At 38.2% G+C, this 23,847-nt stretch overlaps 2 protein-coding genes across 3 annotated transcripts in view; one reads left to right on the forward strand and one right to left on the reverse strand.

Annotated features, from left to right (window-relative positions):
* The window catches only part of LOC124160623, a 151,322-nt gene that overhangs the window by 72,704 nt on the left and 54,771 nt on the right, over nucleotides 1-23,847 (reverse strand). The window lies entirely within an intron of this gene.
* LOC124160625 (neuropeptide-like protein 31) lies at nucleotides 19,257-23,297 on the forward strand. Its single transcript, XM_046536525.1, has 2 exons — nucleotides 19,257-19,364; nucleotides 22,318-23,297. The coding sequence occupies exons 1-2, from the start codon at nucleotides 19,353-19,355 to the stop codon at nucleotides 22,621-22,623; spliced, it is 318 nt and encodes a 105-aa protein (XP_046392481.1). The 5' UTR covers nucleotides 19,257-19,352; the 3' UTR covers nucleotides 22,624-23,297.

Genomic DNA, 23,847 nt, shown 5'->3' on the forward strand with positions numbered 1-23,847 from the left:
TTAGTACAATGGGCGTACCCAGCAGGGGGCATCAAGGGGCAGCTGCCCTCACCTTAAATTAGTACAAAAAGCAAGTTTTGAACAAAATTTCTTTAAATCTAAGAAAAGTGATATTAGTATAAAACATATAATTAAAATAAAAATACTTTTTCGAACAAATAATTTAAAAAACTAACAATGCACCGTTATAATGTTATTGAAATTTTGGTTTTCTCAACTTTTTCTGTATTACAACATGAACGACCACGGCTTGTCCCCCTCTAGTTTTGATCCTTAGTACGCCCTTTGCGTGATCATGCGAATGATCATGCTGAATGATAACGTGATCATTCACAGGACCATGCGAGCAAAATGGACCATGTTCTGATTTTCACTGAATGATCATGCGCATGAAGCGAATTGTTCCGTCATACCATAGAGTAAGTATATACTTACTCTATGGTCATACACGGTGAATGATCATGCGCATGATCATACTGAATGATCATGCGAATGTAATCATTCGCCGTGTATAGCGGCTTTAGTACTTACTTTCGGGTACGACTGTAGTTATAATAGAGCAAGTAATTGATGAGCCAACAGCCCATATCCGCGTCACGCCACGTCGACGTCAAGCGACGTGACCATCAACACGCTATTCACGCGACGTAGTTTGACCCAGACACGGCGGCGCGGCATGACCCCTGCCCCGAGATGGCACGCCCATCAACCTTTCTGGGCCAACTGTCGATGGGCCCAGTTCAAGTCGCGTCGCTTCCCACTCGCGTTTCACTTCACTTTCGCCGGAATCGAGCGGTCGGATCTCTCCGCGACCTTGGCCCACATGTCGGCCGAAGGCGCGAGTGATACCACGGGAACACTTTCGGTTTCGTCGACCCCAAAAAGAAAAGACCGGCGGGTTAACCACCTTTCCTTCGTCCGAACGCCCACCTCAGTCGGACAACGCAGCCACCGGAAAAAGCATTTGGAGGGAAACGGGAGCACGCATCTGCACTGTCCATTCTCCGGTCGAGGTTTCCCGACCTAGAGAGTGGACAAGGTGGCGCAAAAGCTGAAGTTCCCAAACCGTAGATATCCGTGGACCACTCAGTCAGAATTGTGATAGGCTTAGAGTGATTGATCAATTAAGAACAGATACATATCTTTCGGAGTGACACGGAGAACTTCATGCTATAACCGCTCTATATATTTTTACGATACCGCTCTCTATATATTTTTAAATTTTGTAATTTGTATATCATGAGCTCCTTTTTATGATATGACCCCAATATGTTCTCAATGGACAATGCTAAAGAACAATAAACCATATTATTAGTATAATCAGGTCCATTGAAATGAGATACGAAAGGATATTTAGGTATTGGAATTAAAAAAAAATATAAAGTTGTATGCATACGAAACGCGTAATAATAAAGAGTAATGAAATATTTATTCGTGCAATAGTATCCGTTTCTCTGTGTACCAGTGCGTTTTCGTCATAATAAAATGACTTTCCGCGTCATGTTTGAAGCGGTCGCAAGGTTTCCGGAAACACAATGGACAAAATGGCACCAATTTTACATCAAAGGTTCACAACACAAAAATCTGTGAGCCATTCAGTATGAAGTATGATCTTAGGTTTTCCCGGCGTATCAGTAGCAGAAAAGTTTCTCGAGTTTTCCACCGGTTGATTTCGTCCATGTCTCCCGACGTACACCGGTTGATGGACGACATCAACCGGTGGAAAACTCGAGAAACTTTCCTGCAACATTCAGTAAGAAATAAAAATATACACCAAACTCAACATCGGGAGAAAAATTGATGCTCATTTCTTCTATTGGAATGGATTACATTCCTCTTAAAACTCGACAAAAAAGGAAATGAAATCATAAAGCACCAGATACTGCCCCCGTCATGGTACTGCATCCACCACTGGCCAGAAACTTGGCGTCAACGATTATCATTAACATGCCCAAAGGTTCCAGAAACCTCGATATGGTTTGGTTTGTTAAAATATAACTATCACGGGATCGAATCCAAATCCAAGGGACCTTTTCTCCATGAAAATTAATGTAATTAACATTCCTCTAAATTGAAAATTTTTGTTTTGTTAAAAAACCCATTTAACCGACGCTTAAGTTAGGATTACATAGAGAACTTTATGAATCACTCGGGTCCGTCCATCTTCCCCAAGTTAAACTTCCATCTTCAATGCACATTGAGACCTATTCCCTCTTATTCTATCTATAAAATAGATATTATTATAAAAATTAATTATTAAAAATAGGCGTTATTTATCATCATTCTTGTTAAAAAAAAACTAGTATAAAACTGGAAAAAGACGAAATATGTCGTTAATTTCACGTTTACCTGGACACTATATTTAACATTTTAATAACAAATTCCTCCTTTATCTTCCTCATTTGCGAAAACAAATTCTTCTCTTGTATGAAGCATGAATTACTAAAAAAGTTACAATTTACTTAAAAAATAATACAATATATTGTATGCATTTCCACAGAGTATTTACCAAAAAATCTTATTTATGGTCCATTTATAAAAAATATGCATAAAATATCTCCTCGAAACACTTCCGGAGGTCAATATAATTACACCGGTAATGAGGGAACGAAAGGAGATAATATAACAAAGAACCTCATGCGATGGCAGTTAATTTTAAATTCAAATCCATTAGCATAATATGCTAATCAATCAATGGAAGAATCGACTCGGTAAGTCAAACCGGAGGTTGGTTTGTTTAGATGAGAACAGTGCCCACCCCGAACAGCGCCACTGCATGTGAACGTCACACATTCAGGGAAGATGTGGAGAAATAATAGGGTATAAAGAATAGGGTAGTTGCCTTCATCAAAGAGAACGAAAGGCATTGATTGCGATTCCTTACCCACCATTTGTGCATTCATAATATACAAATTATTTGGTTTTACAAATCCCAGTTTAGACGAATGGCAATGGTCAATTTTAACCTCATTTGAAAAAAGGCCAGATTGGCGCCCATGCGATGCCACTCCACGTGACGTCACAGGGACCTAGTTTCTATACGAGTAGGTAGGAGTTTTATATCGTCTGAGATTACCAATGCATGCATGAGGCACAGACTTCTGGGAAACACCTCTTAATAATCACCTCTTCAAACTGCATATGGTCGGAAAGTTTCCTTCGTTTGATAAGGTATTAATCATTCTTATTTAAGCCAAGCGCTACCTGCTAGCAGGGAACTCTACTACCTGCTAGCAGCCTGCATCGCAGCGGCGCACAATATACTCGCCCCAAGGTCACCTCACACGGCGGCAGCAGGAACCAGAATGACGTCATACGGGCATTTCCCAGCATTCATACTTAGCCGTCGTGCTTTCGCGCGCTGAAAATTTTCGCTTTTCAATTAATCGCGAAAAATATATATGGTCATTTAAAAATCTAAAATCGTGAAATGCGTACTCCAGGAGTAATAATCTTTCGATTTAGGTAATGAAAAAATAATAGGAAACCACCCTATTGACATTCCCTGCAGTGAAAAGGAGGAAAATTATAGGGGAAGACTAAATATTTAATTTACCTTACACCTCATTGAATACGGCATCTAATTTCTTTAGGTCAATATATTGTTTACCCCTTCTTTTACATCAAATACGTAATAAAATATGTCTGTAAAGCATCCTAATTTAAAATTCCTTTCGGTTAACAAAATCATAATTTAGAAATTATCCATTATTAGGAGATATACATCACTGGGTGAATTTTTGAACAACTGTTACCGAAATTGATGTACCTATTTCATTTCTTTGATGAGTTAATTAATTTTATTTGATGCACGCATTTATATGGACAAACTGAAATTTACTGCAAACCTTAAGTTGAGATATACAGGCGGGATAGACATAATATAAGTAATGCATTTTGATACAAAATACTTAAATATATATTTAAGCAATGCAAATTCATTTTTCGGTGCGCTATCATGTTTTCGCCATGCACTCCAATTAACGATGCGCAGGTATCATGCCAGGGCGTGTTTAACTCGAGCGAAATGCATAAGCTGGGAAATTGAAGCACACGCGACACAAGTGGAGATCTTAAATCAAATGAACATTTATAAAAGTACAGGTAGGTGGAAGTCATTCTTTTTCGCCAATACTTTCGCATCATTGCCCGAAGCGAACGAAGTTCTGAACATTTTTTTCGACCGGGTGTTTTTCAATCCTACCGGGACTTGCTTTGGATCGGGGCACCCGAAAAAAAGTCGCAAACCTGTTCCGACAACCCAAAAAACATTTTGACTATAGGCGGATGGGGTAATTGTCGCACACCATTGTGGGTAGGGCGGTGAGAGTTCGTGCCAGCCGACCCCGCCCTGGAATTCAACCACGCGTGCACTAATTTTACGTCGAGTCACGTTAACTTAATGCGTGTCACGAGAACTTGATATTTTCCTGCCACAAAAATATATTTTTTTTTACGGGGAAAAATCATCAAGTTTCTATTAGCCTATATGCTAAAAGCCGCGCAATGAGTAGGACTTAAACAGGTTTTTATGTTTGATGCGTATTTGTTTAATAAAGAGCGCTTCTCATTTTGCAAGTTTATTTAATTTGTACTTAATTAAAATACCAATTTAGATGCTTACATTATTTTCAGGCTCTGACCAATTTTGCTAACATATAATGATCATATTAACGTTGAAACTGATAGTAGTATACGCAAATAAGTACCAACTGTTATAACGACCATTTCCAGAAAGTGGGTACAGTAATGTTTACTTCACGGCTGCTTACTGGCACAGAGAACCAACAACCAAAGTGACTTAGCCAAAGTAAGCAGGTGTAAATTTCATAAATTACAAATAGTGCAAGCCTTTTGAAGGGAGAGAAGGCTAGACAAGATAAAGTTTTAAAAATTAATCCTTAAAGCACAAAGAATAAAAATGGGTTAGCTTAGTAAAATAGCAGTAAATGTAGAAAAATAGTTTAAATGTTGGGAGTTCATTAGACTCGAGAGATTCACAAGGAAGGACATATTTTCCTCATGAAAGGCCATAATCAGGATTGCATGGACCGAGTTGATATTATTATTAAACACAATATCAACTGTTCGTGAAAGTAATAAGGCTAGGTTTAAAAGAAGGAAAGGTTAGGGTTTTCATATCTTCCTACCTTTAGCTTATGTCGATAAATTGAACCAAATAAGCCATTTCGTATTCTCATGGGATCATACGTACCTACTTGAGGATGAAAGAAATTATTATGATTACACAGGTGACGAGTTGGCTATTTGCCAGGTGGTAACAGTTTATATTTACTTAAAATGTAGGAAATGAAAATACATTACCAAAATAAAACTAGATCAGTGAAAATTTGAAATAGCTATGAAATTAATTTTTCATGATAAATTTTTTACATCCCTTCTTGAAAATCTTAATGTTGCTAGGATATGGCTGAAACAGTTCTGTAGGGAGTCTCTTCCATTCATTAATCGTCCTGTTGAGGTATGAGAACTTTTTTACGTTAGTACTTTGAGGCCGGCATTTCATCTTGTATTGGTGATCTTTTCTACATTCCCATATAGCTGAGGTTTTCAATCTTATTTCGTAGTTCCCCTCATGCCTTTTCCTCCTTAAGTGAGCAGAAGAGCACGCAAAGCCTATTTATTTTTCTTCTCCGTCTTAATGAGTCCCATCTCAGCGCTTTCAGAATTTTAGTGACACTTTCGGTCTTTTTATGTTTCTCCATCACATACCTTGCTGCCTTTCTTTGCACCTTCACGGTGGATTCTCTTTGCTCCTTTTCATACGGTTATGTTTATCGCAATATCTTAGAAACAGACACCGAAAAAGACCTACCAAAAGATGTGGACTTCGGTGGGGATTTTACCCTAAAATCTGTCTTACAGTCCACACTAGGGCGAACAAATAAGTATTAACCGAATGCCATAATACTGAAGAACAGGTCTTCTGGATGGAGCGATGGTGACAGTGTGAAATATGAATGACTCCTGAAAAAATCCCATGCTTGACATTTATATAAACACAATCTCGATAGCAATTCTAATGAGCCACAGCGTGGACATAGATGGCCACACTCTTATGGGGTCATTGTGGTTCTAGATAAATTCGTGGAATTAATAAGAAAACGAGAGAACTTAAACTCATGGCGAATCAGGAGTTTTGAAGACTCTTTCACGTGTTTTCTTTAAACGCGATGGATCATCTATTTTCCTCAAGGTTTTCACGTTGATGGTGGATCAAACAGTGTGTTTACTTAGGATGAAGCATTACTCCGGCTCATTTGGTCTTTTTCGCAACAAATTACACCTTCAATACTTAAGCTATCACCTTGAAATTTTCAGGGAATATCTCCATAGATCCCGATCAACATTTTCTTGAATCTCAAATTTCTTCTCTCAAGTATGAATAGAATGAGCATTTAAAAGAAAATGAATATCATTATGTGATCAAGGGATAACACTTTCGAAATCAGTAAACAATGCACGTTTGTAATGCAAAAGTCCTCCATGAAGACATAACAACCACGCCCCAAAAAGTAAACGCTCCTTATTAATCATATTCCTGAGTTCAAAGACCTCACGATTCCCTGACCACGGGAAAGCAATACAACCCGTTTTCTTTATTTGCATTGAACATGCTTTATTATCATCAATTAGTATGCCGATCATCAATTTATTCTGATTGTGTAAGGCTTTAACATAACCACATTGTAAACACCTAACCACATGGTTTCATAACCAGTTGAATTGAGGATATTACTTTCCATATCCCGGCCGAATTTAACAAACGGAGCAACGTATTGCATGACGGATGCATTTTAAGTCTTAAATTCAAAAATAAGAATAGAAGCAGCTTTCGTATCAAATGCCCTGACGTCAACAAATTGTAATTTATGATCCCGACTTTCGGAAATCCAAGGCCATAAACGTTTCCTCACATCAACACTCAAATATTAAAATTCCTTCTTTGCATAATAAAATATAGAGTCTTCAAGCATATCACTGATAATCTAGCATCGAGATTAGCAAATTCCACCTACAGGCAGACAGCGAATTTCCAAGCAAGGCCAAGATCAAAATTGCCAATATTCGGCGAATCGCTGTGTTACGAAAATTCTCCCACTTCAAAGGCAGACTACCACATAGGGCAGTAAATGTGTAGGCGTAAAGCATTCAGCGATTTTCTCATAACAGGAGATGCCAATTTCGCCATCGGACCTGTATAAGCACCATAGTGAATCAAAACATCTTATTAAGGTCACCCTAGCATTATCTGTAGTTGAGATGAACGTTCTATAACGCGATTAAACCATTAAGTAACACGGATAAATTTCACCCATCCGGTAAGTTGATGTCCTCTCATCTGAGAGGATATTCAGAGATAATTTGCAATTAGGACGTCGCAATTTGTCACAAAGTTGTTGGTTACCTAGGGCCCAAATTCCATAAAATCTATTCCAACTCCTTTCATTGATACTTGAAAATGAACACTTCTAAAATCTTTGGAATTGCATCACCTTTTGAAGGATGTAGAGTATAAAAATAGAATCTTTAGCTCATATTTCTGTGGCTACCAAAGTATTTAGACGCCAAAGAAAGCATAAAATAAATTCCAATCTAATTACGGAGAAAGGTTATTATTTTCACCCAAAAAGTGCAAAGATTTTCAGAAATGTCGCTAATTATGAAAAAATCTATTCGAGACCAAGAAATTTAGCAGGTACAAAAGGGAAAAACGAACAAATACAAGAGTTTATTTTTTAAATATCAATACGTCATCTATGAAAAGACTTTTTCCCGGCGTAATATAATGGACAACTTTTCTCTGAATTCAATTCGGACAGAACAGAACATGAAACGAACAGCTTTTACGCTATCAATTGAAACTTTTTATAAATATATTTATGTATTTTTTATGTCTTTGAATGCATTGGAAATGATTTATGCCCAGTAAGCATGTCTAAGAAAATAGTAATTTCTAGAGAAATTTGTCTATTCCCTTTCCGCCCGTTTTATTCCTAAAAAAAGTAGCCAATTCATGTTGATTGTGAGCAGCAATAAAAAATATTGATGAAGGCGCACTTTATTCAAGATTCGGAGAGAACGATTAACCACATACCCACAAGAACGTTCCCACGTGGAATGGGTGCTTTATGTGCTGCATGAAAATGCGACGAGGAGGGCATGTGATTAGGGCAACGCGTTATGCCCGACCGGCCATTTCGAGAACCTTCGCTAATGAGTGCGGCCTCTACTCGCCCATTGAGTGAGCGATTTAGCAATTCTATGGCACCTGGACGCCGCCTCTTTGCTCCTGAGACAATTCCGTACCAGTCGCTAATGTACAATCAATTGATTTTTCACGGCGGCGATCCAATTGTTCAAACACAAATAAGGGGAATAGACATGGGTGGCAACGAAGCGTGATACACTTCTAGAAAATTTTCCTCTACAACCCGTTACTTGTAAATGAAGGTCGTTTGAAATAAGACGCATGTTTTTGAAAAGCAGAATGAATACGTAGTCATAATACAATTGTAAATCGTACCTAATTCTTCAAAAAGAAGAATAGAAGTAAGGAGAAAATTTATCAGAAATTACATCTGGAGCATACTTCTCTACGGATGTGGCTATGACAGCAACGGAGATATCAAGGGTAGAGGTCTTCGAAATCTGGTGCTACAGAATAATGATGAGATCAAATAGACATAGTAACAAATTGTAAGTAATCAATGAGGAAAACATCAAGAAAAGCCTCATATTAACCTTGATAAGAAGACGGAACAACCTTACCGGCCACATCTCGAGACATGATGGCTTAATGATGACAATCGTCGAGGGACAAGTGGATGGCAAGAACGGAAAAGGAAGACCTCGAATGAAATATATAGAACAGGAAAAAAAGGATGTGAAAGAGGAGAAATACGAGGTGTGAAAAGATTAGCTGATATGAGAATTGAGTGGAGAGCTGCGTCACCCCAATATTAGGATTGCTGACCATTGATGATGATGAAATCAAAGAAAATTTTAGACCCAACGCACCGAATGGATTAAGCGATGGATAATTATATAAAGGATATCTTAAAATTTTAAGGCCTGTTTACTCGATACATTAACAAGTACGAGATAATGTTAGATTAAATAAGGGATTTTGGTGGTCCGGAACGGAACATGTACGAATACACGAACCAAATTAGAACAGTTTCTATTTTCTGTCCATGCGTTCCCACACGTGGGTGGTTGCACGGTGAATTTTGGCGTTCATTCTCGCGACCATACGTTTAGACATTAACTTGCAAAGCTGATGTACCGAGTAAACAGGCCTTAAATTTGAGAAATCGTGTTGATTTGTCATCTGCCCCAATTTTATTCACAAAATTCAACACACTAAATTTTTTAAAGCCTGATAAGATCTTTCTCTCGTCACCAGAGAAAATGTCATCACGAATTCCCAAAAATAGCCATCCTTGAAACCATTTTTGCTGTGGCGGGACAAGAATAACAACCAGAGCGCATCATTGCTGACAAGGGCGTAAAGAGCGTAGGGATTCAAAGGTTTAAACCCTCTCACTCCCTCCCTCCCTCAAAATTTTCTTGAGATATGGTCTCCAGTGTTCCCCCTCCAAATGAAGTCCCCGCAAAACGTATCCCCTTCCCTTAAAAACTCCCTGAAAATTGTATTTTAGTCTAAGGCTTCTTCATTGTTGAGCAAGAGTTTTGAGAAAAGGTCAGTGAAGAGTCTGATCTGAAGAATAGCGTAAACGTGGACTATTGGGAAGGAGGACAAGAAGAGACAGGAGGCGTTCGAGACGGGGGCGTGGAGAAGAATGGTGAAAGCAAAATGGACGGAAAGGAAAAAAAACGACGATGTGCTGGGCATGGAGGGTGAGGAGAGGCAGCTTCTAGAAATACAGAGGCGACAGGTGTGTATGGAGGGAGTACTTAGCGATTAGAGGATGTTGAAAACGGCTTTACAGAGAAGAATTTTAGCTAAACGAGGGAGAGGAAGGAAAAGAATAGGATTTTTGGATAGATTGAAAGGTAGAAGGCCTTACAATGAATTGAAGAGGGATGTGCTTGAAGGCAAGGGAGGCTAGGAAGGCTTCTTAAGATCCACGTTAATCGGTAGAATACTATAATAGTAATGCAGCGTTCTACAACCGTCGCGTGGGTGGGCTATGGGAAACTTGATACGCTTCGTGTCTTTCATTTCCTTGCTGCTCGTGGGTAGGGGATATTGAAAACAGTGTATGAGGGAAGAATGTTTCGTAAACAAGGGAGAGGAAGGAAGCGAATATAATGAGATCGCTTCAGGCTTGACGTGGTAGAAATGCGATATATCCATTATAAAATATAAACAACAAATGGTTATTTCCGCACGATCATATAGAACTTCACTACTGACCATGATGTCGATACTCTATGTCATTTTCAAAGTAAAGGAAAGTACCTTAAAAATTACATAGATTGTCGAAAGGTCGTTGGAGGAGTTACGCATTAAGGTGTGCAAATCAAAATTTGTTCCATACATTTTTTCATGAATAGGATTTTTAGATAGAATGAAAGGGAGTAGGTCTTATTTTGTATTGAGAAAGTCTACGTAAGGAGACTGCTACAATATTTCTTAAACACTCCATGCAAACCTATCTTAATTTATAGAATACTTAAGTAAAAATAACGGCTCTTCTCTCAGATCTCGAGATGGCCGCATCCAACGTGGCCACCAGAGGAACCGTCGAGAATATATGAGAAGCTAAAAAACAATGCAAGGCTAGGGCGCGACCTTTTTTTCGGGACTCGTTCCCTGGTCCCACCTAAAAGGATAGAGCTCGCTTCATATTTAACCTTCCCCCGCCACTCAACTCGTGATTCTATACTCACTCGACCACTTTCACTTTCCTACGCAGTCACGTAACTGGCGGCCAATCCTCTAAGTCTTGCCTCAAAACGCCCACAGGGCTAATACGGTTACCCCGAATGATAAAAATGAGACAGGCATTCCGTGGCTATGGTTGGGAGAACAATAAAAATTTTCGATGATAATGAAAACGTTTTTTTCTCAATCATCTGGGATAAAAAATAACGCATTTAAGAAGGTAGCATCGAAGTGCTCTTTAATTCTTCGTGAAGCTTTGGTGGAACTTGAAAAGGGAGTCTAAAAAGAAAATATGAACAATTATATTTCAATTGGCCATAAAAAGAACTCACCTAAGCCACCACAAAAACTGTTCTTGGGCTACCTACCTCACGTTTATTGTTACTTAAACTAGCGGTGAAAATAATTATTTTCACAGTTGTGTCTTGAAAGTTGACTTTAACTTCGTTAAGTTCAAAGGAGAATATTCCGTATATTCTCAATTCAAACGTTATGTTGAAGGCAGAATATTCACTGCATTTTGAAAGTGCAGTATTGAAAAGATATGCCATCAAACTCTAACCAATCACAGAACTATAAGCATCAAACGTTGTGCAATAAAGTCACAGACGGAATAGAATGTTTTTAATAAAATTTTAATCGATATTGAATATAAACGGCCACATACTTTCCTTGTTGCTCAGTGTGAGTAGTGTCAACACGTTTTACATCGTAGGAAATAGCATATTTCCAAGATATATTCATTTTCATCGTTTCAATTATCAAATGATCACTCAAACCAAACGTAAAAGTATTGTTATCATCCGGATAACCCCGGACACCTGATGATATCTTACAATTAGTGAGCAAAAAGTGGGCTCTGCATTTTTAAATCGCACTAATAAAACTTGAACATGTTTCCAAAATTTTATTAACGAGTCTACTAAAATTGCGGTAACGTGCTTTAAGAAGTTCAGCTGTGAGTTGAAGAAACTCCTGGGAATAGGGTTAGTGAATTGACTTATGTGTTGGCTTCCGACCCCGTGGGCTCGGGTTCAAATCCCCACGGTGTAAGAAAATTTTCAGAGACAGCCCGATTCCTACTTGAATGATGTGTGGAGGACATTTAAATCGCAACAATCCGTCCGTCAGATGGGACGTTAACCCGTGATCCCTTTGGCGCCTTTTGTTGAAATTAGGCTAATGCCGACGCCGGGTTTCTCTCCATTCTTTCTTCCATACCCTTCCCTCATGGCGCAAATGACCTCAGCTTTCAGTCGCGTCCTCCAAATACCATAATACACCTAATGACGGCTTAGAGATAAAAAGGAGAGAAGTGTAGTGCGTATTTTTATTGTATGCTGATTGAAGCTTGAAGAGTGTTCCCGCAATTTAAATAGCGTGTCTGCTAACATTGGGGTAACTTGAAGATGAAAAACTCTAACCAATCACAGAACTATGAGCATCACATGCTGCACAGGCAAGTCACAGGCAAAACAATATATTTGCCAAACAGCTCTGAGTTGAAGAAATTTCGTAAAAAATACTTCAACCCCACCATGTGTAACGCCCACCATAACATAACGAGCCATCACGCATGACGTGAAAACAAAACACGACTGGCGCACACCTAGGTCATTTGCACCCGCCGACGCCAGTCCAATCCCTCGGGCCTCCGTTCCGTTTCTTTATTTTCATCTCTCCTCCTCTCACTCTTGGCTTGGAAATCCCCATGATTCAGTGAGAGGACTTTCAAAATTCGTGGCCCTCCTTACGGCAAGGCGTCGGTTATATCATACGAGACGGGAGGGTTGTAAAGCTCAGAAATAGGCCTTTTCAACATAACCGGCGTGAAAATTCTCGTAGCAGGTGAGTTGGGAAAAAAATGAAGAAAACATTGACCCCGAATGAAGTTTGGGATTTCCCAGATTTCGATTGGTAAAGAGTAAACGTGGGGCCACTTCGGTGGTGGAAATTAGTTATGATAAGTTTCATAATGGTTACTGCGGCACGGCACCAGGTATTTGTGAACCGGGGAATGATAATCACCGGATGCCGCGGGTAAAAGTATATCATTAGCGTATCTTTCATACAATATTTCCTCAGCTTGTGGTCAAGGGAGCTACAATATTGAAGGTTTTAAGAAAGAGAGTGACACTCCATGAGCTTTTTATCACCTACCGATTCAAAGTATTTTGAAAAAATAAGAAACATAGTAAAGATTTGTAACAACAGCCTATGTATTTCAAAAATTGAACTCAAAATTTAGCATTCGCTCGTATTAATTTATTTGTGGCTATGGATAATTCCTACGCAGAAGAGATCACGAATAATTAGAAAAGAAGTATTATTATATAAGATTTCCACCGATTAAGGTAGGCTTCCATAAAGCACTTAAGAAGCATTCCGACAGCATCCGCTTCCTTCATTGACTTCCCTCTTTAATTCACAATAAGGCCTACTCCTTTTCATTCTATCTAAAAATGCTATTCTCTTCCTCTTCATCGTTTACACTGTTTTCAACATCCCTTCCTCGCTCAGTAATCGTCCAAACCTTATGACTCTTCTGTATCTAACCTAAAAGCTGCTTCTCCTCACCCACCATGTTCAGCACTTCGACGTTTCTCCTCCTCTCCGTCCACTTCACCTTCTCTATTCTTCTCCACACCTACATCTCGAACGCTTCTAGTCTTCTTCCGTCCCCATTCGTCCTCGTCTTCGTATAATAAATTCTTTCTCATTGATCATATAATTTCGTCTTCGAACAAAAAATATATTCTGAAATCCGTCTCTACGACTCCTAACAAGCAGGAAATTTACGCCTTATACACGAGAAACGATTTGGAAATTGAGATTTCAATTCACAATCTGGATATGAATGTTATTGTTGATCAGTTACGGAAATCAGATATACATTATAGTTTTTTAGGAGAACACCCTCAGCGGTTTTTTATTTAAATCAATTGGCAGAAACCTTTCATTAACTCAGAGAATCAACCCAAAGGGTTTCGGTATGTGAGAGTAGACCTCGCCCCGGACCAATGCACTTCATTTCCTTGTTCCACCTCGCACTTCGAGGATTTATGCGGTGTCCAAAGACTACACAGGGGGTCATGGATACTGAGACCCTTGTTTCTGTCCTCCCCTTTTAGACTACCAAGCTCCCGTAATATTTCATCGAGAAATAAAAATAAAGCAATTGATCAAAATCACAATCAAATGAAATGGCATAAAATTTTGCGGATATTTTTATGATTTGATTGCATACATGATTTACCCACGACAAAAAACACTATTTCCTCAATTCGTACGTTCCGTTCTCATGACGTGAGAACAATCCCGCGCTGTCGCAAACAGGAAATAAAAGAAGTGACGAGACTGGCGTCATCGGTGATTCCCTTAAATTCATCATCATCCCACTCATCTTAACGTACCTGAAATCTTTCAACAATAAAAATACATTGCATCCCAATTAGCTATGATAATTGCTGATTCCTTCTCATGTCATAATGTACCTTTCTCAAATCCATTCCAACAAAGAATACTACTGTCCTTAGATATAGTTTTACAAGTTCAGGCTCAATATAATATGGCATAGCTGTTACACAGAGTGCTTTGCAGAGCATAATAACTTTCTCATTGATCATAAAAACATAAAATATCATGCAGGGTAGCAAAGAAGAGGAACTTACTGATCGCAGGGAAAAAAACAAATAATATATGACGAAGAATCATCAGGAGAGGGAAAACCAAGGGCAAAAGTTAATAAAAGAAAGCATCAAAGTCATATACAAGGAAGGTGATCATGGGCTCCGTTGAGGCGGGCCACTGTTATACCACTAGAATACAGTATTATTGAAATTGCCTTATTTACCCCTTTCACCTCTAATTTAAGCTTGTACTCGTAATTATAAGTAAAATGAGGTAAATCTTAACATCGCAGACAAGGAAGGAAGGTGATAGCGTTGCAGATCACCTTGGGGCACTATGACGCTCTAGAATTATACTTCAGTAGAAAAATAAATCAGTCGTTAAATATTAAATAGTATATTTTCAAGAGAGTATACCGATACAAGCGATGAAAAAGTTTACCGATACAGAGGATGGTACAAAACCAGAAATTTAGCTAAATGTAAACATATAAACTAAAGTTAAATCATTGCTTGAAACCTAGCCCAGTCTACCATGATCTAATATGATTCATCTGAAACGATTCACACATTTTGCGAACAGCCATTTAGCCGAGAGCTCCCAAGGTAAACCTTCTATCCTCTCAATTAGGACTTCATTGCTCTCGCATAACTAAGGCCAAGAAGCTCCTAATCAAGGTTCTGAAGCTGAATTGAATATTTCTTAATGAAGTTATTGTACACCTCCCTAACACTCATTTTAAAATACAACAGTCGACTTATTAATAAATATTTTTTTCTCGCACTTCAGAGGCCAAAAAGGACGCGATTAATCGGTAGAAGATTTGAAATATTTCATTCGTTGTTATTAGTGCTTTCCAAATAGAGCTAATACATCACATTAAAGAAATAGCGCTTGATAATAATAAAATTATCCTACAATATGTAGGTTTAAATTATTGTACAAGGTCAGTCGATAGTAGTAAAAAGTCTACAATTTATAATTATTACGTGGGATGATGCAGTATGGTTTAACACTAAGGTCTCTTCCAAATTGGGAATAAATCATGTATTTCCCTCAAAAGAATTCCTATCGAAACGGGCGCAAATTTCTCCGTTGAAAAACTTAGCACTGAATCTTTAGAAAACATGGCATTAGTCTATAGTTCAGTCCCTTCTCTTGCAGCACCCTGGCAAAATTAACCATGAGAATATCTTACCTTTCGCTTCTATGAATGATTTTGTAAAATAATAATAGTAATAATAATAATAACAATGATAGTAATAGAACCAATCATTTAATGTTCATGGATGATCTGAAACTGTACGCCGAATCCAAAGAAAAACTTCAGATACTCATCAGAACTGCGAAAACGTTTAGTGAGGATATATTTATGGAATTTGGACTGGATAAATGTGCCAGTGTTCACTTAAATAAAGGAAAACCTCAGACACCACTGGAATGTATAGACGATATAGAGATACTTCCAGTAGATGGGTCATATAAATACTTAGGCTTTCATCAAAATCATCGGATAGACCATACTGAATTAAAGAAAGCTCGAGCAAATGCATATAAGAGTCGGGTGACGAAGATCCTGAACACAAAGCTATCTGGAAGGAATATGATAACGGCAATAAATACCTGGGCAGTGCCTGTGCTGGCTTACTCCTTCGGAATTTTAAAATGGTCTGACACGGATCTAAATGAGCTGGACCGACTGACTAGACGACTTTTGAATAAATTCCGATGTTTACATGATAAGGCTTCAGTAATTAGGTTATATATCCCAAGAAAGGAAGGAGGTAGAGGCCTAATAAATATTCTCCGACAATGCCGATCTCAGGAACAGTCAATGAAATCCTCCTTAAAATCGTCAAAAGATGCATTAATGAAAGCGGTAATAAAGGCTGACGTGGGATACACACCATTGAATTTTGGAGAGAACCAAGATCGGATTCAAATACCAGACCTAAACCAACAAAAGCAGGAATGGAAGTCTAAAATCTTGCATGGAAAGTTCCCAACAGTCATACAGGAGGATTGGGTTGACAGAAACGCCTCTCTGAAATGGCTCCAAGATGGCTATTTATACCCGGAGACTGAAGGGTTTGTGATGGCAATTCAAGACAGAGTTATACGAACTCACAACTATGAAACAAATATATTAAAACTTGAAATTGCAGATAAATGTAGAAAATGTGGGAAAACGGGTGAATCCATTGAACACATAACTTCGGGGTGCTCAGCTCTTGCTGGTAATGACTATCTCAATAGGCACAACCAGTTGGCCAAAATTATCCACCAAAACCTAGCAACTACCTATGGACTTTAAAAAAATACTCCACCATATTACAAATACCATCCTCCCGCCGTACTAGAGACAGATACACACATCCTATACTGGGATAGACCGATACTTACAGATAAAACCATAGATTACAATAGGCCTGATATTTTATTGATCCACAAATTACAGCAAAGAGCAAACATAGTCGATGTAGCAGTGCCACTAAATCACAATGTTGAGTCTACGGAAAGAGAGAAAATACAAAAATATCAGAATTTAGCCGGTGAAATAAAAAATATTTGGAAGTTGAAAGACGTCAGCATACACCCACTGATAATCTCTGCGGAGGGAGTCTTGTCTAAAAGATTCAAAAAAGAAGTTGAAGACCTGGGAATTAAAAAACAACTGATTAACCTCGGGCAAAAAGCTGTTTTACTACAGACCTGCCAGATCGTGAGAAGATTCCTGGGTCGGGCATGATCGGACAGTGTAGGATAGGGTGAATTCTCTTCCTTAGCATCCGAGCCTAATCCTAAATTGACCTCGGGATAGGTGAATATTTCCAGCTGGTTTTAATCAGCTGAGAAAGTGCATAAAAAAATAATAGTAATAATAATAATTATTATTATTTGTTTCTTTCTATTAATACAATAGGATAACCATGGGCAGGAAAAACATGCAGAATGTAAAATAGAAAACATTCTTAAACACGAAAAAATTAAGGAGATTTGACAGGAGTGTTGCGACGTACCAATTTTAGGATTGCTGACCTAATATGACAAAAATAGAGGCGACAACGTGGTCCTATTCCAAAGTTGAAATAAGTGATACATTTCCCTCCGGTAAATTCCATCCGAATCAAGCGTAAAATATGCGTAAGAAATACTCAAAACTGGACCATAAGTTCAAACGGTTCAGGCGTGATACAATGGAAGTTCGACATATTGAAATCAAAGGCGGTTGCACTGTACCAGGTGTTGTACCAGATGATAGCTCTGTTAGCCGAAACGCGTCGTTCGTATTAAATGATTGTGAAAAAGTGGAGCTACCTTCCATTTCAAGTGGACCTTTGACAAGAATTGTAACCGCCCAAAATTTGGTCCCTTCATTCTGAACACCCTGGTGAAATCAGCCGTGGGAATAATAAGAAAAAAATCTCCATGTACCTAGCAGTATTTGCATATCTCCGAACCGATCTCCATCCCAGAACTTCCTACGAAACACTTCTCACAACTTAGAAACGCTTAAGAAGAGAACCGCGTGTGAAATACGCTGAGAAGGCCACTCCCCTCCAAACGCTCCGTGGCTTCGGTTGACCGCTTCGGAGGCGAAGGAAGAAAAAAGCCGGTGATATCATGGAGGGATCGGGGGGGTGGGTGGGGGCGGGAGAGGGGGAGGTTGGGACGATTGGAGACTGAAACGAGCGCTGGGACTTGATAGGGTTATGCACAGGTGTTTGCTGGAAGGGGAAATGCCAGCAGTGTGGGGGGAGGGGAACTCAAGGGGCCGCACTACCCTGGCGGAAAATTCAACGCTCTTAAAGTAGTGATATCAACGATTGGTTCTCCATATGCGTAACTTATTATGTATTAAATTATTTTGAAAAATGATTAAACGCAATTATTTTCATCAAAATAATGTTCGGAACTGTGTTAATAATAAATAAATATAAAGATTTTCCTAGTGACTTGTATTTGTGTTCTTTTTCTATTTTAAGCCTGTACCCTTCATGTTTTGTTTACGTTTATATTTCATGCTTGTTACTGCGTAAATGTATTGATAGACATACCGTAAGTGAAAAATTACTTGAATAAATAAATAAATATACAGATGGCATTTTTGAGTTTTTTTTGCGATCAGTGTAGAAGCAAAACTGAAAAATATCTAAAAATTAGTAAGCATTTTCAATAATTTAACCTTTCGGAGGCAAGCGAAGTAATAATTTTATTAGTATATATTCTACGATAAAAAACACAATTTTCAACTTATACAATACATATTTATTTACGTTGACACAGCATGAAATTACGTTGAAAAACTGGGGAACGACGCCAGTTTTAAGTCTATTTTCCTCGATTAAACAAAAATTAGAAGGATATTATGTGATCGCAAATTCATTCTCACCCTATAGTGAACTAAAAAATTTACCATGGAAAAAAACATCACCAAGAACCGTGCTACCAACTTGGATGGTCCGCAACGACGCTTTCCGACTAGGTAAACGCAATAAGGCCCCTAGATAGGCGGCACCCACAGATGAGGTGGATAGCGTCCCTCTGGACGAAGGATCAAGAGGTACCGGAGACGGATGAGAGTAGGGGAGGGAGGAAGGGGGAGAAGAAAGAGTGGGATTTTCTTTAAGGACACGTGGTTCCGAAAGTCTTTTTTTTTCCTTTATTTTCCCAGAGGGGGCCCTCCCGCCACGGTCTCACCGTCCGATTCGCTATATAAGGCCGGTCTCTCAACCGCCCAACTCGTCAGTCACACTCCGGAGTGCTCCGTAGTAAGGTGAAACAGTATCGGGGTTCCCCGTTCGATATATCGTATCCAGACGATTGGAAAATTCACTCGGCCAACATGCGCTCCCTGGTAAGTCTCTCACTTTTTCATTAAGATGCATTGTGCTCACGCTCAGGGAACGATATTTAAAGAAAAAGTCGCTGTTGGTTCCTCAGTCTTAAACCTCAACGTTTCGGTTGAAATTCTAAGCTTTTTACGTGGTTACTTAGTTTAATACATCTTCAACGTGGTTGGAAAGTTTTTCAATGTTGTTTTTCAGTGAGGAAATTTAGCCTTCTTATTTTATTTTACGATAAACCAGGACGAAAGTGAAATCGTAACAATTCACCAGCTCGTGTTACAAATATTCAATGTAATTTTAAAACGTAACTTAAAGCAACGTGATTTATATTATTATATAATTCAATTGTGAACAATTAATATTATTCTATGGCAAATTAAACGTAAAAAATATGATTTTAAAGATTTCCAAGAAAAACAACGAAATTTACCCCCGAAAAGTATAATAAAACGTTTAAATATGCCTAAACATGTCTAAATATCAATATCACGGCCAATTAGTAAGCGCAGTCATGTTGAAAAGCAGAAAAAATATATTTTAGCGAGTCCAAAATTGAAATTACCTGTAGTTCTACATAACGCGCACGTAGTATTTTATCGACGGTTTTGGAAAAATTATTAATATAAGCCATTAGGGAACATCGATTTTAACCTTTTAAGGATAATCTGCGATAGCTATATGAACCAATTCAAACATCTAATTCATTAATTTTTCGTCGAAAGAGGTAGATTTTAATTACGATATGGAGTTATTATACTAAATGAAATGCACAACTGGGTTGAAAATTAAATTTTAAGCGAGGACTCACGGAGGTAGACGAATGTACAGTATCGCTACTACCGTCGAACTGGCTGAATATATACGAGGAAAATGTCATTTCAATCGTATTGCGATGGGTTATCTTTAATTATAAGACACTTTTTGGGCTATTGCACCATCGATTTCTTCCATGATGATCACAGATTTGATAGTGATAAAAAATAATACTATATTTTTGTTGAAAAGGGAACTAAGAATGGTGGCATTGACAACTGAACCGGTCTAGACACCAATACAAATGACCAAGTTGGAAAATATAAAAGAAATTATATATCTTTATCCCCCACAAAAAGTAAAAAATACTAATCTGTCCAATGGATAGCTTAAAATTTCCTTGGAAATTGAAAGTAAATGCTAACACGAATTAATGATGTGCTTCAATGATAGTTGAAGTGATTCTAAATAGCATGAACTTGAGTCGATTTCCAGAAAATCATTCGCCATACCTAGTCGAATCCTCGTTTTTCCTCCATCTACAATTCAACCCGCTACGACGGAAGGTGACATTGACCTTAACCGACAACTTTCTCACATTTTTTCCGTTTCCCAAGTTGAGGCGCACGTTTTTTCGCCACGCAGTTATACGAAAACGAAATTTAAAACTTTGAAAAACATTATATAGCTCCGGATTATGCTTTCTGTATTGTCATAGGCCGTATGATTAGACAAGATGACAAATCAGAGAACGCAAACGCAACCTAGAAGATCAGAATTGCCGCTGCGTAAAATTACGTTCCAAGTACACGCACAACTTTCATTTTCTGTCCCACTACCCAAATATGTTGCAAACTCGTTTCCGGAATGTGGTTGTTTCATAAAATTGCTGATTGCCTCTGACCTTTAGAGAATACAAACAATATTCATGAGAAAACACACACATTTGGCCGAATCGCTTCTAACAAATTACGAAAAAATACGTAATACTGACCAAAAACGCCTTTTACGGACGCAAATATGAAAAAATTGAAATAATGCTACTTAACAGGTTATTTTGCTTTGAGAGAACTCAACGGATTTGTTGGCGGCTCAAGTGTTTCACAGGGATCCGAATTAACGTGGAATGCGATGGAAAACAATTTATATTGTTTCTCTGACGAATACTTATAATTAAAATAAGAATTCTTAATTTTAAAATTAATCAAACAATTGCAGAGTGGTAATTTTCGAATATAACCTAAAAGCAAATTTTGTCATTAAAAGTAAGAGGGATTGACGTAAAAAAATATTTTTATAAATTATAATAATAATTTCAAATTAAAGAAATTACATAACACAAATAGCGAACGAATTTTACGACATGCTGCATATTCACGTTAGCCTATAAAAACTTATATATTTTAGTCATAAGGAAATGTTTATAGTGAAACTGTTTTGTGATTGGTAATTGAATTGGATTTTTAGGCAACAAATTGACATCAAAAAGCTGAAAAAGTGCCAATGTAAATATATACGAGACGTTAGAGGTAAAATTAGTTTTAATTATTTTGTCATTCATACTCATGGGTACCACCAACGGCATCCAGCAATTAGGCCATTGTGATAACATGAACAATCCTTTTCCTTCCCGACCCTTGCTCTATTATTTCAGAATGAATTACAATAACTAGTAATTTTCATAGCTTAGAATCATAGGCGTAAGTATCACCTCTTGGTGGGGGAGTCTTGGGGCGTATGGAATGCAACGCCATGTAGCGTGGGGAATCCGGGAAATTTGAAAAATATGCATCTAAAAGTTTTCGGAGGTGACCCTGAGCCATGAAATTCCATTAGAAATTGTATTTTTTTAATAGATGAGTGCGCTTCCGGCAACGAAAAATCATCCTTTTTTGCTAAAAATAAGATGGTAAATTTCCCAGAATTCGTTCTTAGGACGTATGCTTAATATTGTATCTTAATTTCGTACTTCTTAATTCTTGAAGCTCAATTCATAAGCATCTGTGACCAATTTTCGCCTCAAAAACTATTGCAAACGCCGCAAAATGACCTCCGGACACTGCTGCTACTGAGTTTTCAATGGCGCAAATCGGCATTTTTCATTAAAATCTTTTTTTAATCGCTAGGTTTTTAAATATAATGGAGGGTAAAAAGGATGGAAAACCATACGTTCTTGTCTTGAAGTGACCTTATCTAATATTTTTCCAGCTCATCATCGCCGTCATTGTGGTGATCGCCGCTGCCGCCGCTGAAGCCACCGGCCTCGGCGCCCTCTTCGGTCTTGGCGGTTACGGCGGTTATGGCGGATACGGAGGTTATGGATACGGCCATAGGCCTTATGGACATGGCGGTTATGGTGGATACGGCGGATATGGCTACGGACACAGACCATTCGGATACGGCGGCTATGGTGGATACGGCCACAGGCCTTATGGCTATGGTGGTTATGGCGGCTATGGCTACGGACACAGGCCATTCGGCGGCTACGGAGGTTACGGATACGGCCACTACTAAAGTCCCAACGATGCAGCGAAGCATAACACCTCTCTTCCTCGGCAATGACGATCTGTTTGTGAAAGAACACTGAATGCTATCGACGCAAAACCAAAATCTCCGTTAAATAGTGTTATCCTGTCCTTCCCATTCAGACGTTGAAGTCACCAACATACTGAACTGGAGATAGTAGCAAAGACGCGGTAATCAGATGGGAAAGATTGCGTCGAATAAATGTAAATTCTACGCTGGAAGTGACAAAAATGAAGTCTGAGGAGGATACTTTTCATGTTGAAGAGTTCTTCAGCTTAAACAGTTCAGAAAAACGTTCAGAATGACAGACTTTTTACCCGAGTTATTAGCGAACACTTTATCCTTATGTCCGCGTGTTTTTCAGAGAAAATGTAGTGATTTCAATCAATTTCCAGTCCTTTGAGTGTCTAAAATGTTATCCTTCATTTCATCTTCAACAGCTCGAGCCAGAACTTGCTTATGCTCTCTACTACGTTCGAGTATTGTTCTGAATGTGTTTCATTAATGAAATGGTTCTCTTCGCACAATCACTTTTGAAATGCTTTTTATTTTTCTCTTTGAGTATGTACATGAAAATATTTGTGTGTTACATTGAAAGAGAGAGAATGATGTTGGGTTTTTCATACGCAAATATATTTTCGCAATAAAATTACTCAAAACGATACCGATGTATTCCATGAAAAATTTATTCCATCTATTTCACAACTCATCATGCAATCCTAATTATATCGCCTTGTTAACCATTGGGTAGCTTGGCCGTCTTGTTTCTTCCCCATTAATTTTCTCTTCCCTTTGTCTAGTTTTAACGATGTTTTGTCCTAATGTTTACAAAAGATTTTCAGATAAAGGTAAGTAACTTTGGTCCTGGCTTTAAATATTATCGCAATGAATACAGGTGGAACAGATGCCAAGGGCGGCCGGAAAACTGGTTTATATGTATAAGCAAATCAATTTTAGTGTTAGAGGAGATTAATTGGCTAAAAAATCACAGTAATATCGAAATTTGTGATTGCAACAATAAAATTTTCATGTTAACAAATAGTTACGTCGATTCAAATAAATTAAGTTAGAGTTTTCTTAAATATTAGAAAACTTGAATCCAGATTTTACAACAATTTTTCAAATTCTGAAAAAGAATGCTAATGACCTAATGACATTAAATGGACTTACCCAACCATCGATCAAATTTACACCCCGAAAAAGCTGAGAAAG

This window comes from Ischnura elegans, chromosome 6 (genome assembly GCF_921293095.1).
Source record: "Ischnura elegans chromosome 6, ioIscEleg1.1, whole genome shotgun sequence".
Classification (NCBI taxonomy): domain Eukaryota; kingdom Metazoa; phylum Arthropoda; class Insecta; order Odonata; family Coenagrionidae; genus Ischnura; species Ischnura elegans.